The following is a 15,921-nucleotide window of genomic DNA, read 5'->3' as shown; positions in this document are numbered from 1 at the left end:
AAAACCTTTATTGTGCATATGCATTATGCAACTTACAAATTCGTGTTTTTAAAGCTTCTAAAATTTCGACGATGCCCCATATCTCAGATAGCATCAACAACAAATCTCAATTTCATAAAATTCACATAACAGCTACCAGTATAAAGTATGAACCGGTCAAACTATAGAAGTTAGAAAAAGGAACAAAATAACGAGCTGCTTAATGGGCCTTCCAAATATCGTCAAAATTTAGCCCATTTGTCAAAATTCAGCCCATCTGGTATCATTGCATATATGATTGTCACATTAATAATTATAAATGGGCCGACCTATATTAGATCATATTTTCGTTGACCGTCATAAGGTGGGACAAAATTTCAAAATAAGGTATAATTATTTATATTTTCTTATTCTTGCATCCGAATTTTGTAGAAGTTATATACTATGGTACCAAGTTACTTAGTCTAATTTCTAATTACAAATGGTTTTCTATTATCGGAAATATCAAATAATAATTATTTTTGCAATTATTCTAATATAATTAATATAGATTACACATCTAATTAAGGAATTAAAAATTTGAATGCAACTGATTTTATGAATAATTATAAATGAGTATGTCTCATGTGAAAGTTCACTTTATAAAATTCAATTTTTTAGAACTCGTTTAATTAGTGATTTTATTCATTGTACACTAATAATTATTCTTTTTCTTCATGAATTTCTTAAAAAAAATTGCCATTTCCCTAATTTTTATTACAATTTTACTATTTTTCAAATATTCTAATTAAGAAAATTTTGTTTCATTTAAATAATGTTAATAACTATTAACAATAAATTAGTATTGAGCATCTCAATCCCCTAAACTTTTGAGATTTCTATTCCAGTTTTAGAAATACACCATAGTTTCTTAGAAATTATTCAACAAAATTTCTTATTAAGAAACTGTTTCTAATTGTCACACTGGCCAAACGATTTGCTCAAATTATTTCTAATCGCCATGAGATCTATTTAGAAACTCTAAAATTATTCTTTCAAGAATGTGAAAGTTTAGAAATTTTATAGGTTTCAATTTCTATGCAGTGGTTGACAGTTATTAAGAAATTCATTTTAATTGCTGGAATGAAGATTTTCTTAGTGTCAAGCATTTTGAAAAGAAAATTATCTGTTTACCATAGTTCTCACTATATAACTGAACAGCAATTCTTACACATTCTCATGTATATAAATTTCCGTAAATTAAATTATGCATTTTCATACCCGTAAATCCAATCCAATATAATCAATAACAACTGAACAAGTCCGAGCGAGCTTCAGCAGGGGTTCACAAAAATGCATGTGATTGTTAGAACTGTTTTGGTTTGGTTCCAATTTCCAAATAAGTGAATAACTGACGCGTTAGCGGGTATGATTAAAAAGAAACAGATAGATACTCATACCCGTTACCGCGTTGTGTTTGAAACCCGTGCGCCGATACCGGATAAGACACCTCTATTGACCGTTGGATGATGATCGAAGCGCCAGCAGCAACGGACCTGTGATTAAACGACACGGCATGGTAAACGAGGTGAGTGGGGACTGAGTCAACTTTCTCTAAAGTAGAACACAAACTTAGTGTTTACATTAGCACCGTTCGATCAGAATCCTGGTATGTGGAATGCACGGGTAACATTTAATATTCTTTCCAACGCAGATCGGACGGCCAACATATAAACAAAAAATTTCTGTTACCTCAGGTGGAATTCGTGGGGACTAGGATACCAAAACGTTGTATGGAGACAAACTGGTGGGCCTCCACCATCGTTTCCCACGTTATTTTGGTCTCTCTACATTTATTAATTAAAAATTGATCACGTGATTGGTGTCCGCTGACGCTTCTGTTACACGCAACTCGGATTAACCGTGGCTCAAACTCTCACGTCAAATCGTATGCAGTTTCATTGGTCTCTAGTGGAGCCCACATGTAATGACCGGTTATATCTTTCGAAGAGGCACGTTGAACACAGAGGATCCGACAGTGATTTTGTCTTTCTCCACTGGGATTTAGCCGGCTTCATTTCTAGACGAGTGACGTGTCTCGGCTCAGCTGAGCCGATCAATGATTATCGACTGAGCCGATCAATGATTATCGACTGATCCGCTTAATTAAGCGCGCCGCGCCGAGCGGCATCTAGATGGCTTGAAAATCCGGCTCACCTGCCGTTGGATTCGTGTTGTCGAACAACATGTTTCAACTTTTTAAGGGAATTGTCGGTTGATTTTGGTTATCGTGTCGAGAATTGAGGAATAGAGAATATTAATATTATGCGTATTCCTCTTTTTGTCGAAAATAAATGTCTAACTATATCTATCCAGGATAGTTCTGTACAGTGAACGCCGAATTTGGGTAAAGATTTTAACGAAGCAATTTTAGCTTCAGGCAGCGTATTGACATGTGCATTTCTGTTTTAATTCTACAGTCAGTGAGCTGCATGAAGCTGAAATTGCTCTGTTAAAATCTTTACCCTTCAAATTTGCGAGTCGCTATGAAGAAATGCATCTTATCCAATCACGTGCAATCGTTTCTTTTATGGTAGCAGCAGCTACAGGATTCAATGTATGTATGGTCTCTGTGGTAAATTATACGCCAGGTTTAATATAAAAATTTCCATATATATCATTTAATGATTTTAATAATAACATATCTCTGAAACATTAAATATCACGTTTATTCTTCTAAATTTAAAAAAAAAATACTCCGATGTTTATCCAATTTAAGGACGAAATACGCAATTTTGAGATTTTAGAAGGATGTAATTAAAGTTCTTCCGTTACAATATAGTTTGTACCTTTTATCCGGTATCATGGTTTTATTTTATTTTTCTTTGAATAAGCATAACAAGAAAAAATAAAACTTAGTAGATTATATTTTATTTTTCTAAACAGATGGCAGGATAACAATGTTCGTGAGAACTATGTTTCTTTCTTCTTATTTTTCTCTTCTTCTTTTTTGTCATTTGTTTTTCTCTTCAGAAAATATTAATTTTAGTTTTCACCAAAAATATCTATACAAATGCTATTCTCGTCCATTGACAAAAGCAGGGCAGATCTGTGTATAGCTCAGAGATGCTTAGTCACCCTATAATTTAAAAAAAAATATATATGTATTGAATTTTAATTCAATTATTTTTGTTAAAAAGTTTATAATGTCAGCTCCCTCGTAAATTATCTCATGTGTGTTAGTAGTTTAGTTATACAACTTGTTATTATGGAGACTTGAGTTCAAATTTTGCAGATCATACTCTCTCTATCTAAATTTTCTAATTTCGTCATAGAATAAAATATACAAAAGATTATCAACCAAGTCAATTAAAATTTTAATATAACTATTTTTTGTTTAATAAAATACAATTCCTTTAACCTTTCCAAATAAATCAACTTAAGTCTCTAAAATTTATATTAGTACAAAATGAATCTTGAACCTTTCGCGACAAATTAAATATTCGTTACACTTTGAAGAAAGATTGCATGAATCATTATATCGTTTCTATTTTTTTCGTTTGGATCATGACAGTTGAACCTTTCAACATACTTAGTCAATTCTAAAATTCTTTCCAAATATATATAAAATATTTTTTTTAAATAAACATCTCTCAAAACATCTAATAACTTAATAAGTGTGCAATCTTTAGAGACATTTGAATATTTCTTTATCAGACGGCTCACGAAAAATATGATAGTGAGATATCGGAACTAATATGACAGATCAATGTATAATTGGCCCATTGAGAAAATTGCTGATTCACATGAGTAATTTTCTTTTGTCCAATGAATTAGGGTAAATTTCGCTTGTTATTTGTCACGAATTGGTCACTCAAGTTTGATTTGTTCTTTTTGAGTTACTCAACTTTGTTATTTGTCCCAATCAAGTCCCTCTATACTTTTACATCCAAAATTTTAACGGAATATGCTAATTCCGTTAGTATTTTGGATGAAATACGCTAATTCCGTTAATTTTTTTGGATGGAATGAGTATATTATATTACTTTTTTGGATGGAATAAGAATATTCCGTTAAAAATTTGGATGAAAAAGTATAAAGAGACTTGATTGGAACAAATAACAAAGTTGAGTGACTCAAAAGAGGCAAATCAAACTTGAATGACTAATTTGTGACAAATAACAAAGTTTAGTGACCTACAGCAAAATTTACCCAATGAATTATATATAGCTAGCGTTATATCAATTATATAAAGCGTCTCCTGCTATTATTATGAAAATCTATTAGATATATTTAAACTATTGAAGCCAATCTATTATACGAGTAATGCATTTACATGCAAATTTTATAAATTTTTTATTTTTTTTTGTATAAAATCAGGCAGTAAAAAAAATAATGATTTATAAGTTAATTTTAATGTATTTAATTTTCAACATTTTTTTACTGTTTGACTTTATACTAAATGAATTTGAAATTTTATAATTTTTATACGTAAACATATCAGTTGTGCAGTAGATCGGTTTCAATTGTTTGGATTCGTTGATTAAAATATATCACATAACTTTTCAAGTGCAAGTGCAATACTATCGATAGCACGCCAACCAAACTCATAATAACTCTAGTGATTAGTGAAGTCTAATAATTGATAGTTTTTCTAATATAAGAAAGAGAAGGAATTAAAGTGTGACTGCTTAATTAATTAATGGACTGTATATATATTTTGCTCTAATGAGTCGAATTATTGACATGTGGTTATTACAATTTAAATAAACCGCTAAAATTTAAATTAAAAATAGCAACTTCCGAATAAGGTACAAATATTCGCTTGCCTCTTAGCAATTAATTAACAGTCTTTTAACAAAAAGAAGTTTACTTTTCAGAGGCATCCCAATGATTAAACGGTAGATCACCTACTATAGAATTTGGACTTCTTTTCATCCAAATCCAAATCCAATTCAATTTTATCTTATGCTTTCGCATGATGATGTGAAAGAATTAGATAACCCAATTCAATAGTTAGCAACTAATTTTATTTTAGTTATTGTTTAATATATTATTGACCGCTAACCAACTGTCAATCTTTTTCTAAGAATTAGATAACCCATTATACTTTTCAAGGGTTAATGCACTGCATCCTCCGACTCGGTGTGAAAAAAGGCATGGCGGAACCGGGGTTTAGTGTGGAAAAAATGGCACGGCGGAGCCGGCTCCGTCACATAACGGCATGGCATGTGTTACTATTCCGTGTCGTGACTCGCGTGTCGCGTGCCGTGATCACCCCTTGATATTTTGATCACGGTACGCGAAAGATCCGGTCATGACACGGCACATAATCACGTGAGTCACGTGTAATTAGGACCGTTAGGTCTTAATCAAATGGTGAATCTTGAAGAAACTAACTTAAATTATGCAAAAATAGTTAAACGTGAGAAACGTGACCAGTCATGTTTGGACACGGCATGCGAGTCACGACGTAACTCGCGTGCCGTGACCACCCCTTAACATTTTGGTCACGGCATGGCACGGCATAGGTCACTGTTCACTTGGGCACGGTAAGGCACGACATGAGGTCAAAGTCACGGCGTGTTAGTCACGACACGGCACATTTTTTCCACACTACCGGGGTTGCCACAAAATGATACGACACAGTTGGTTATGTATCGTGATTCGCATATTCCGTACTGTTACCATTCACGTGTCATGACCATCTTTTAAAATTTTGGCGCGGTACGGCACGTCATGTGAAAGATTTAGCCACAACACATCACTTGGTTACACGAGTCACGTGTAATTAAAACCATTAAATATTAATTAAATAGTAAATTTTGAATAAACTAATCTAAATTATGATTAAATAGTCATGTAAGTCACATTTAGTTACGGCACGTTTAGACATGGCGTGGCCATTCACGTGCCGTAATTACCTCTTGATATTTTGACCACGACAACGCATATCATGTAAAAAATTAACTTAATTACGGCACAACACGACACGACACATTTTTTCCATCCTATCTCGGACCCATTTGCATCAGTGTAACTGGAACTACAAATTTTGACATATATTTTTCTTTAGCAAATTTAACCTCATTCATTAGTGTATTTAAATTTGTCAATATTTTTTTTTAGCAATGCCATCAATACCCGGAATAAATTTTAGATCGTTGAGTGACTGATCTTAACATTTTTTTTCGTTCATTTTGTTATGTGGGAGATAAGCTTAAACACCGATTTTTTTTTTTTAATTACAACTCTAAAATTTTAAAATTATGACATTATCACCGTATTTAGAAAAACACGCCAGAGCCGCATACTGGGTATGCGTATCATTTTGGCACGATCAAATTGGTGTTTTTTCTTTTCAATTATCTTTCTGTTGTGTTCTGAATTATACATTTTTTATTAAGTTTCTTTTGTCCAGTTTTCTTTCTACGAACTAAAAAATATGATCAAAACTATAACCTAAAAAATTTAATCAAAACTAACATAAAAATTTTATGTTTAAAAAGAAATTAACAAAATGGTATGCAGATTCATTATGCGCACACACAAAAATAGTGTACAGACTGAGTCTGCGTTGGTATTAATTTTTGAAATAAAAAAAAAACGATGGTAATGTCAGACTTTTAAAATTTCAGAGTGAAAATTAAAAAATTTTCGGGCGTAAACATAACCGACCAAATTTAAGTAAGGATTGATTAATTTTCAAAAAATTAAAATTTTCAATGAAATGTCCAATTTTAGGACAGCTACCACCTCCGCTCTCTTTGCTCTCAATTAAAATTTCAATTCTGAAACAAATTACCTGCGTCGGTAGTTACTGTTACACACCTGTTTTTCTCCTCTTTTTTCTTTCTTCTAATAAAAACGTTACGAAACACGTTCCAAAAAAGAAGTGTGATAGTCAGATTCAATATTCAGAGGTGGTCGTTATACGTCTAAAATTAGAGAAGTGATAATATATCCCCTGTATGTCGGATCTGAAAATTTTGTTTGTGAGATAAAACAATATAAAAAAGTCAATAACAAGAAGAGGAATTGAATCGTCTGCCTCCAGGGGATTGAATCGTCTGCCGATTGAATCGTTTACCCTCTAAATTCTAAACTCTAAATTCTAAACCTCTAAATTTTAAACTCGGTCCCACCTTGCAGTGACTGAGAAGGCAGGTGATCTGCTTCCACAAGAAGAAACAATTATAGTACAACTGTCACTGTAGAGAGATTTCTTAGTCAAAATACGGAACGTATGATATTATATTTAAATAAATAATAATTGTACCCTTATACAATTAAAATAATACGACTTTTCTGAGCTTTCTTGACTTCCACCTACTTTTGCCCTAACTCCGAATTAAAAGCATGTTAAGCCGATCTCAAGCCGAGCCGAGCCGATTACGAAACCCACTTGCATCTTCTCCGTACTTGCGTATAATTTTCCTAGAACAGTTTCCTTCCGACGGGATAGCGAGTCTAACCACCTTTGACACTGACATTGGGTCCCATATCACCTTATCCTTTGGTCTACGAGGACCTGGCTTATCTAATATTTAGTAATTCCCAGGGGACCAGGACCAAGGCGAGCTCGTTCTAACGACTTTTTGGACTTACATTGGGCCCCAGATAGCCTTATCAAATGGTCTACAAGGACCTGGTGTATTTAACCTTTAGTGATTACCGGGTGACAAGGACTGAGGCGGGCTCGTTCTAACTTCTTTCTGAAACTGACATTGGGTCACAGATTGCCTTATCCAATGGTCTACGAGGACCTGGTTTATTTAACCTTTAGTGATTCCCAGGGGACCAAGACTGAGGTGACTTCGTTCTATAAATAAACCACCCCACTAGACCAATTTCGTTGTTCAAAATTTTACTAGCACGCGGCGAAAAAGAGTTTTCAGGGAAGTCTCTTTTTAGAGAGAGAAAAGAGAGGTGTAGGAAGAGAGAAGAGTCGGATCTAGCTCGATTTCTCTCTTTTTGGCTTTATCCTGAGATTTTTGAGTAAGTTCTCTATCATCTCCCTTTAATTAGCTAAGTCTGAGTGCGATTCACGTGATTTATCTAAATTTTTTAACATTAATTTCAATTGTATGGGTTTGAATTGCTTATTTTGAGAGGATTTTTTATTCTTCGCGGTTTGAAACGGTAATAAGCTAATAATTTGTTCGAACGCCGTGTCTTATCTCGAGTTTTGGCTTGGATCTGTTATTATCGCCTTGTCTTTTCTGATTTTTAATCAATTGGAGCAGTTTTGGCGGCTTGCTCGTTTTGTTTTTTCAAATTTTCTTCGTTTTTCTTTTGAACCGTTACGATTTTTAGGATCTGAAATCCATTAGGAAAAACGAAACAAGAGAGAGAAAGGAGAAAAATAAATATGAAAGGAACAATTTTATTGCTCATTTTTCCGTGAATAAAATTATAAAACAACAATTATCTAACTAGGAACCCGCCTCTCTTTCTAGCTAGAACTCTAATCACCTGCGGTAATGGTTGATGTAGCGATCCGTGTATCTATTCCCTGATCCTAGGCCCCAGGGCCAATTACACCTCTAAATCAATGTGTGCCCACTACACGGATCTCTGCACAGCCAGTGCCGCATCAAATCCAGCTTCAACTCTTCAGCATCAGTCCACATCCACAAAAATCAATCTGATATCTAAAGCAAAGCGTCGGTTTTTTGGGCTTGCAGAAAGCAATGGAGCTATTCGGTAAGCCTGTGATCGTCTCTGAGCATAACCATGCAATCTTCCTGTCCAGCATCCTCTGCCCAGATGGGCCCACCCCGACCCACAAGTGTGACTATCGGTGCCAGAATGAGCACATCTTCGGCAACATGTACCGGTGCCGGCTCACTGGCCTCACCCACATTTGTGACAAGAACTGTGACCAGCGAATCCTGTATGACAACCATAGCTCTCTCTGTAGGGTCAGTGGCCAGGTGTTCCCTCTTTCTCCATTGGAGGCGCAAGCAGTGAGAGGTGTCAGGAGGAAGATAGAGACTGAGAGGGTCGAGGGATCTGAAGGAGGTGGCTGCGGGTTTAAGAGGAGGAGGAGAGAGTCACCGTTCGAGAGGTCTTATGGGGTTGTTGCACCAATCCCGAGTCAAGCCGGGGATGGAATGGATATGAGCTGATTAGATGATCATGTGGCCTATTAGTTGGGATATTGACTGCTGTCTACTACTAGTAGTACTGTTTTTTTCTTTCTTCATTTTCTTTTCTTTCTTTTTATTTTGCCCTGTTGTCTGAAACTGTCTACTTGGCAACTGTGACTACGGTGAATAAGTTCCCTTAAGTTGGGATATTAGATATGTCTTGACATTTAGAGACTAAGTAATGAGTAATTGAGTAATGACGGACTTATGTTCCGAGCGGTTAATTGGAAATGTTATCTTGTTTCTTAATCTTTCTATCTTATCTTCTTTTTTTTTTCCCCCTTTCCTTTCTAGTTTTGTATGGAATAATGCATCTGTGCTGCTTGTATAGTTGTAATTTCTTGTTTGCTGGTTTATTTCTTTCAGGGGCAGTTGATTAATTTATGAAAAATTTACTTTATTTTACTGATTTGTCTTTGTAAATGCAAAGAGGCACTTCTAACAGTTTGAATTAGCAGGTGTGCTGATGAAGTGAAATTGTAGTATGGTTTGTTTTTATAGAACTCTTCTGTTATGTTTGTTTGACCATATTTCAGGTTACTTGTGGATGATTCGTACTGACATTGTTTATTTTTTTGTTTTTTTGTTTCTTCTTAATTTAGTTGTTTTGCAGGATAAATTCCGCCACCAAGTCTTTTGTATATTTTAATTTCTTTTTTAATGTTTGTTCAACTTGGAAGATTGCAAACCTAATTGGTTCAATTTCTTTTTGTGCAGGTAGATGGTGTTGCTCGGTTTATCATTGGACGGTGAAGTCATGGCGTTTGCTATCTTAAAGTAATGAGGTTAGTGTCCTCTCAAAAATATGTTACTTACAATTGACATGTAAATATGACTGTATTGGCTGGTTTTACTAGTACTGGTATCAGTGTTAGGACTTGCCAGTTTGGTACAATATAATGCCTCTTTTGAAATTGAAATCGGCCTAAAGAACAAAAAAGATGGGGTGACTAAAAGAAATTATATTTGAAAATTCTTCAATATAAAATTTGAACATAATTTATTTGTTTTGATTTTGTTACTATTTGACAGAAGCTCTGAACCAATGAGAAGGGAGAACTTGGTGCCAAATAAATGATTGGCAACATTTGTAAAATCCCGAAATGTTGGGGTCATCACGAGTAAAAGAGGCAAGATAAGGGTGAACTAAGTACCCAGTAAAGAATGATAGAAGAATCAGTGTTGACCAAGTCAACATGAGCAAACATGATTTGACCAAGTCAAACTGAAGCAAGCTAGATTGATTAGGACTCTTAACAATAGTTAGTTAGATTAATTAGTTTGTTATAGATTGTTATACTTGTAAACCGTGACTATTAAAGATGGAATCAATGAAATGCAATTCAATTATTCTATCTCTGTCCTAATATATCTTGCTAAATAAAAGCTACAAATTTCCTATTTACAGTAAACTCGAGTTATTCTGCAATGGTTAATATTTTTTGAATTAGTTTGTTACCATTTGGGTATCAAAAGTTGGGTTTCAGTATGGAATCCAATAAATATGTAGTCTTTAATCTCTCACATCTTAAATTATCTCTAGTTGTATTTCATGAAATTCTAAAAAGGAAAAAAAATGAATAAACAATTGTGCATTGTTGGAATATTCAGATGCTTATCTGAGTAGTACTTGCGCGTGCATTTCAATTAAGTGTTCATTTTTATATTGACAGTTGTCAAAACATGTTTTCAGTTGGTCAAAACTATATATAACCGCTGTTAATAATTTTGTTTTAATTGAAATAGATAAGTATGCATCAATATCATCTGCCGACATCATAGTTAAATAGAAACGCTATCCTCTGCGGAGGTTTTCCGTGCGGTGGTTTTGATCTGGTACATTCATTTTGGATCGGACGGGCTGGATTAAGGGTTCACCAAATGTTGAGTTTTTTTAAAATTCGGACAAGATTTAATCTGATCTGTCCGATTCTAAACAAACGGATCAGATCAAAACCACCGCACAGCACCGCACGAAAACCTCCGCAGAGGATACTTTTCCAGTTAAATACGCATATGATGCATGAAAAGTTGAGTAGTAATGTTTACGGGATGACTTTGTAGATGCTGTAAGGCCTGCTATTTGTCGGGCATTTATGGCGTTGCGTGATACCACGAAAGTAAAGGTTTGAATTGCTCGCTTTCACGAAAGTTTAAGGTCCAATAACAAATAGATGGATTATCAAATTACAGAAGATGACAAATACTCCCTGGGCTGGTTTTTTCTCAACTCGGCCCGGCCCAAATGGAACGAAAAATTGTCGACCATGTGCGGTACAGTGGTACCGGAACTGGAACTGAAGTAGCTGCGTAGCCAAAATGGAGCGAACCTTCTCTCTCCTCCACCCAATCCCAGTGCTATCGCGCCTCTCACCCCACCGTCGTCTCCTCCACAAATTGACACCACCCAGAGCCACCATCTCAGCCGTTGCTCCTCCTCCGGTACTCTCTCTCTCTCTCTCTCTCTATCTGTTCCCTCGGTACTGTTTTCTGCATTTACTAACCTCTCCACGCTCTCTTGGCGCAGGCCAAGGAACTAGAGAGCAAGAAACACAACCTACTCCAGGCGATCCAAGAGACGCAGCGTGGCCTTGTCGCAACTCCGGATCAGCGCTCTGCCATTGAGGAAGCGCTTGTATGTAATCAATCCTCCCTTTCATGGAGCATTAAGCTTGTATCATATATTCATATACCTTTTGGTTTCACAGGTTGAAGTGGAAGAATATGGAGCAGGATCGACAATTAATCTTGAGAAACTGGATGGGACATGGCGGTTGAACTATACTTCAGCAGGGGATGTTGTGGTTCTCTTTGAGGCTGCATCAAGACTTCCTTTTCTTCAGGTTTTGTAATTGTTCTTCAATTGTTGATTTATTTGCAATACAAACAAACCCTGCAATTTGGGTTTTTTGTGTTTAATGCAATTTGTTCGGTTTTTTTATCAGATCGGACAGATTTACCAGAAATTTGAGTGTAAAGATAAGACCAACGGAGGCATTGTGCGAAATGTAGTGCGATGGAGCATTGAGCCCTTCTTGGAGGTAAAATTGTAGTAAAATACTAATATATATATATAGTAAGGAAAATTCATATATTGGTCCGAGAACTTTAACCAAAGACTGAAATTGGAACTCAACTCCTGTTTTGACCAAGTTGGTTCTCAAACTTTATAAACAATGTCAACTTGTTCCTTGTCTGTACACCAAATTCTGAGACGACCACAGCATGGGCCTGATGTGGGCTTATGGGCCACTTCAAACAACCATGTGAGATACAGTTCGAGAGGCAAAGGAAGAGGGAGAAGAGGGTGGGAGTTGGCAATTAGTATCTTGCATTTTTATTTGGATGCTCAAGAGTGCTTGGAACTTTTGTTTAACAGTATATTCTCAACTCCATGCCAACTATCTAGGTCTCCTTTTAATTATCAACTGAAGGAGCTATCTGAAGGGATAGACAAGTAGAGAAATTATCTGTTTGCCCTCGAAAATCAACCGATTAGAAGACCGAACATTTCTCTTATACTTACTAATATTTTAATTTTTTAATAAAGGGTAAAATGGGTCTTTTTATAGATTTAGAATGAGTTTTAAAAGAAAATGCAATAGATTGGGTAAATTTGTGAGTTTTTGAAATTTTGAAGGGTAAATATGACGTTACGAACATTAGAGGGGGGAATACATAATTTCAGTTGTTTTTTTAGAGATATACATGAAATTCTCCCTTCTTTTTATTGCTTGATTGCAAAAAAAGAAAAAAAAAAACGGGGTTGCTAATCTACCCCTGTACTATAATAAAGAAAGTTTCAGGACCTACTTTGAAATAAGAGTTCAGGTTCCAATTTAGTTATTTGATTCATGTACCAATACTTCAGTTTACCCTATGTAATGGGCTTACTAACTGATCCAAATGCTTGTAATTTCAACTTCAATTGCAAAAACAAAGCAATAGTCCTGCTGATATGAACTTGTTGGATTTAGCTATTTATCGTTAATTATTTTAGTGATTTGTATAGGAGCAAGAAGGTGCTACATTGTTGGTCTCTGCAAGGTTTTCTGTTTTATCAAAGCGCAACATCTTCCTTCAGTTTGAAGAGGTACATTAATTAAATGTGAAATCCTATTTCTTTTTCCGATGTTGTAGAATTTTTGTTGTTCGTTTAATATATAAGTCATTTTATAATTAACAGGCTGCTCTGGAAAATATAAAAATAAGTGATGAGCTGCAAGCACTGATAGCACCTGCAATCCTTCCTCGCACTTTCTTAAGTTTACAGGTATATCGTTGAAACATTTAAGAGAACCAATATTATGATGTGAGTTTCATTTTATTAATGGATTTTAAAATTTTGAATGCAGATATTACAATTTCTCAGAACTTTTCGGGCTCAAGTACCTCTCAATGGTCCAAATAGGTACATTAATTATATGCATGGTTTAATTGGAGCTAAGAATTTCTTGCTCCATTCATTCTTAATTTTTTTTTTCTTTTCAATTGGAAAGATTTGAAACCAAGTTGATTTGCAGGGGATCCCCTGGAGGGTTATATTATCTCTCCTATCTGGATCGAGATATGCTTTTGGGTCGTGCAGTAGGAGGCGGTGGGGTCTTCATTTTCACAAGAGCACAACCTCTCACATGAGGTTTTATTTATTCTTATTTTGTTAATAATTAAATTTTCATTTTTCCTTTATGCCCTAGAAATCCATCATTAGTGGATGCTGGCTATTTCCCTATTTACATTTGTCAATAGAGAGCCATTTTTTTTTCTTTTCAGAAATGGTTATGTGCATATATGTTTTTGATATTTTACTCATGGTTATGATATGTTTTTTTTTTCTTGTGCCATTTTGATCTGGTTTTCCTACAGGTTTATTTAATTGAATTTGTTTTGCTCTTTTTCTTAATTTTTTCTTACTTGTTGCTGAGTTGAAACATGGTATGATAAAAAAAACATAGAAAATACCGAAAGCCTTTCCAAAAATGTGGAGAAAACAATCATCTTTCCTTTTTTGGAGGAAATAATTATCTTGCTCTAACCTTAAACTAGACTTCTTTAACAAGCATGTATTAGCTAAAAATTGAATTTAATTTCCAGCAGGCAATTCTCCCAACAAAACGACTATTTGTTTCATAACCTACCCGAGAGTAACTACTGAGTAAGTTGACGCGTGAGCGGATCTACAGCTAATCCTTAGAGAATGTTCGGCCACTTCTATAATTTTAAAATTTTAATTATACAATACCAAAAATACAAATTGAATGCGAATATTAATTTAAAAAATATCATTGTTTAAAATCTTATGTTCTATCATTTGACTCCATAGGCAAATTTATGTAGATTGAATGGGTCAATTGATCCTCATTTTTCTTTCGATATTTTTATATTTATGCATGATTTTTTATATAATTTATAGTAAAATGCGGTGAGTGCTCTAAAATTAATCCTCATTCTCATCTTATTATTTTTTATATAATTAACCCTTTAAGTTTGAAAGCCCAGCTTCCCCCATGTTTGACTTTATTTATTTTTAGTTGGAAATTAAGAAAAGAGTTTATCATTCCAACTAGATTAACAAGAAAAATTAGGAAAAATTATCAAGTTTAGAAGACAATCTGATAGCACTTATTATAGAGTGCTTACCTACATATAGATAAAATAACAGTGTATAATTTTTTTTTAAAGTTTATATGATTTAGTCTCCTCAAAATATTAAATGTGTATGTGTAGCTTAGTGGTAAGAATTTCACTTTGTGGTTGTAGAAATTTGAATTAAAATTCTACTCACTACATTTAATATTTTATGAGAAAAACCGAATTATATATATTTTTATAAAAAAATTCAATCCAATTAAATTTTAATATATGTGACTATATAATATTAGAAATCACAAAGGTGGTTAAGCAGAATTTTTTTTTTAGAAACCATAAATATTTTTTTTTTTTACCAAACCAACTTGATTGTTTTGTTTTTCACAAAAATTATAAGAACTGAGATGCCATTTTAGTTCCGCTTTTTTTTGGAGACCAAATTGTTATTTCGGCCCCAGCAGTTTTTATAGATTTCGAGAAAAAAAATATGTTGAAAAATTATAAAAATATCTGGGACCAAATTGCCATTTCGGTCGCTCAAAAAAAAAAAGAGGGACCGAAATACCATTTCGGTCCTTATGGTTTTTATAAAAAAAAAGTAATCATGTTGGTTTCATAAAAATCTTTTTTTTTAATTATAGTTTATTAAAAAAATCGGTTAAGCACCTCCCAAATAGTTCTCTTGAGTCGACATATTATTTGTGATCCATCTCTACTTCATGATTTGATATAAACTTGGTAAATTCATGTCTCAATCGAGATGTCACCTGTCATAGTATATCTGCTTCTTTTCTTGCTTGAAGTAATGTACTTCATTAAGTTGATGGATGACCTTGCAAGAAAAAAAAATGACTCTTTATCATTTTTGTTTTTAGTATGGTGGCGTGATATAGTAATATAGAGTCCTTTTGTTGCTCTTTTTTCAAGGAAAATGTATTCAGGTACAGAAAAGCTATGTTGCATGGATACGGATACGGGTATCGTATCGGATACGATACGGATACGGTGATACGACAATTTTTAAAAATCTCGGATACGATACGCCTACTATACATATTAATATTAATTATATTATTAATTCAATATTTATATTATATAAATTAAATATCAAAAATCTTCAATAAGGTATTTTATGGCCGCTATATATAATATGTTACAATGTAAGAACAATAAAATTAAGTTGCTGCAGTGGTTGAGCCGTTGAGGTGTATCTCCGTTTACC

At 34.1% G+C, this 15,921-nt stretch overlaps 2 protein-coding genes and 1 long non-coding RNA gene across 5 annotated transcripts in view; 2 read left to right on the top strand and 1 right to left on the bottom strand.

Moving 5' to 3' along the window:
- The first annotated feature begins 7,799 nt into the window (after positions 1 to 7,799).
- LOC144556394 (cyclic AMP-responsive element-binding protein) lies at positions 7,800 to 9,359 on the top strand. The gene is made up of 2 exons (XM_078304740.1): positions 7,800 to 7,956; positions 8,646 to 9,359. The coding sequence occupies exon 2, from the start codon at positions 8,652 to 8,654 to the stop codon at positions 9,087 to 9,089; it is 438 nt and encodes a 145-aa protein (XP_078160866.1). The 5' UTR covers positions 7,800 to 7,956; positions 8,646 to 8,651; the 3' UTR covers positions 9,090 to 9,359.
- Positions 9,360 to 10,292: 933 nt separating this feature from the next.
- LOC144556395 (uncharacterized) overlaps positions 10,293 to 15,921 on the bottom strand; it is a 58,137-nt gene continuing 52,508 nt past the window's right edge. Inside the window, exon 2 of the long non-coding RNA XR_013512368.1 lies at positions 10,293 to 10,423. This is a non-coding gene — a long non-coding RNA (uncharacterized LOC144556395). The remainder of the gene's footprint in view (positions 10,424 to 15,921) is intronic.
- LOC144556393 (Plastid-lipid associated protein PAP / fibrillin family protein) lies at positions 11,391 to 14,329 on the top strand. Of its 3 annotated transcripts, none has more exons than XM_078304738.1 (9): positions 11,391 to 11,552; positions 11,638 to 11,745; positions 11,819 to 11,953; positions 12,056 to 12,151; positions 13,123 to 13,203; positions 13,297 to 13,383; positions 13,466 to 13,521; positions 13,634 to 13,749; positions 14,205 to 14,329. In XM_078304738.1, exons 1-8 carry the CDS (start codon positions 11,430 to 11,432, stop codon positions 13,746 to 13,748), a joined length of 801 nt encoding a protein of 266 aa, XP_078160864.1. In that variant the 5' UTR covers positions 11,391 to 11,429; the 3' UTR covers position 13,749; positions 14,205 to 14,329. The 3 variants fall into 3 exon arrangements, with proteins under 3 accessions (XP_078160864.1, XP_078160865.1, XP_078160863.1); XM_078304739.1 differs by having other exon boundaries at positions 14,208 to 14,315; XM_078304737.1 differs by lacking the exon at positions 14,205 to 14,329 and having other exon boundaries at positions 13,634 to 13,953.

Source organism: Carex rostrata, chromosome 7 (assembly GCF_964058835.1).
Source record: "Carex rostrata chromosome 7, lpCarRost1.2, whole genome shotgun sequence".
NCBI classification, from domain to species: domain Eukaryota; kingdom Viridiplantae; phylum Streptophyta; class Magnoliopsida; order Poales; family Cyperaceae; genus Carex; species Carex rostrata.
The sequence above is the reverse complement of the archived record's forward strand: the minus strand, read 5'-3'. Positions and strand labels throughout refer to the sequence as shown.

Excerpts from the sequence above, each read along its gene's own strand:
- LOC144556394 (XM_078304740.1), top strand. The coding sequence starts at position 8,652 with ATGGAGCTATTCGGTAAGCCTGTGATCGTCTCTGAGCATAACCATGCA.
- LOC144556393 (XM_078304738.1), top strand. The coding sequence starts at position 11,430 with ATGGAGCGAACCTTCTCTCTCCTCCACCCAATCCCAGTGCTATCGCGC. Across the intron at positions 11,746-11,818 it reads CTGCCATTGAGGAAGCGCTT|GTTGAAGTGGAAGAATATGG; the intron begins GTATGTAATCAA and ends TTGGTTTCACAG. Across the intron at positions 13,522-13,633 it reads CCTCTCAATGGTCCAAATAG|GGGATCCCCTGGAGGGTTAT; the intron begins GTACATTAATTA and ends GTTGATTTGCAG.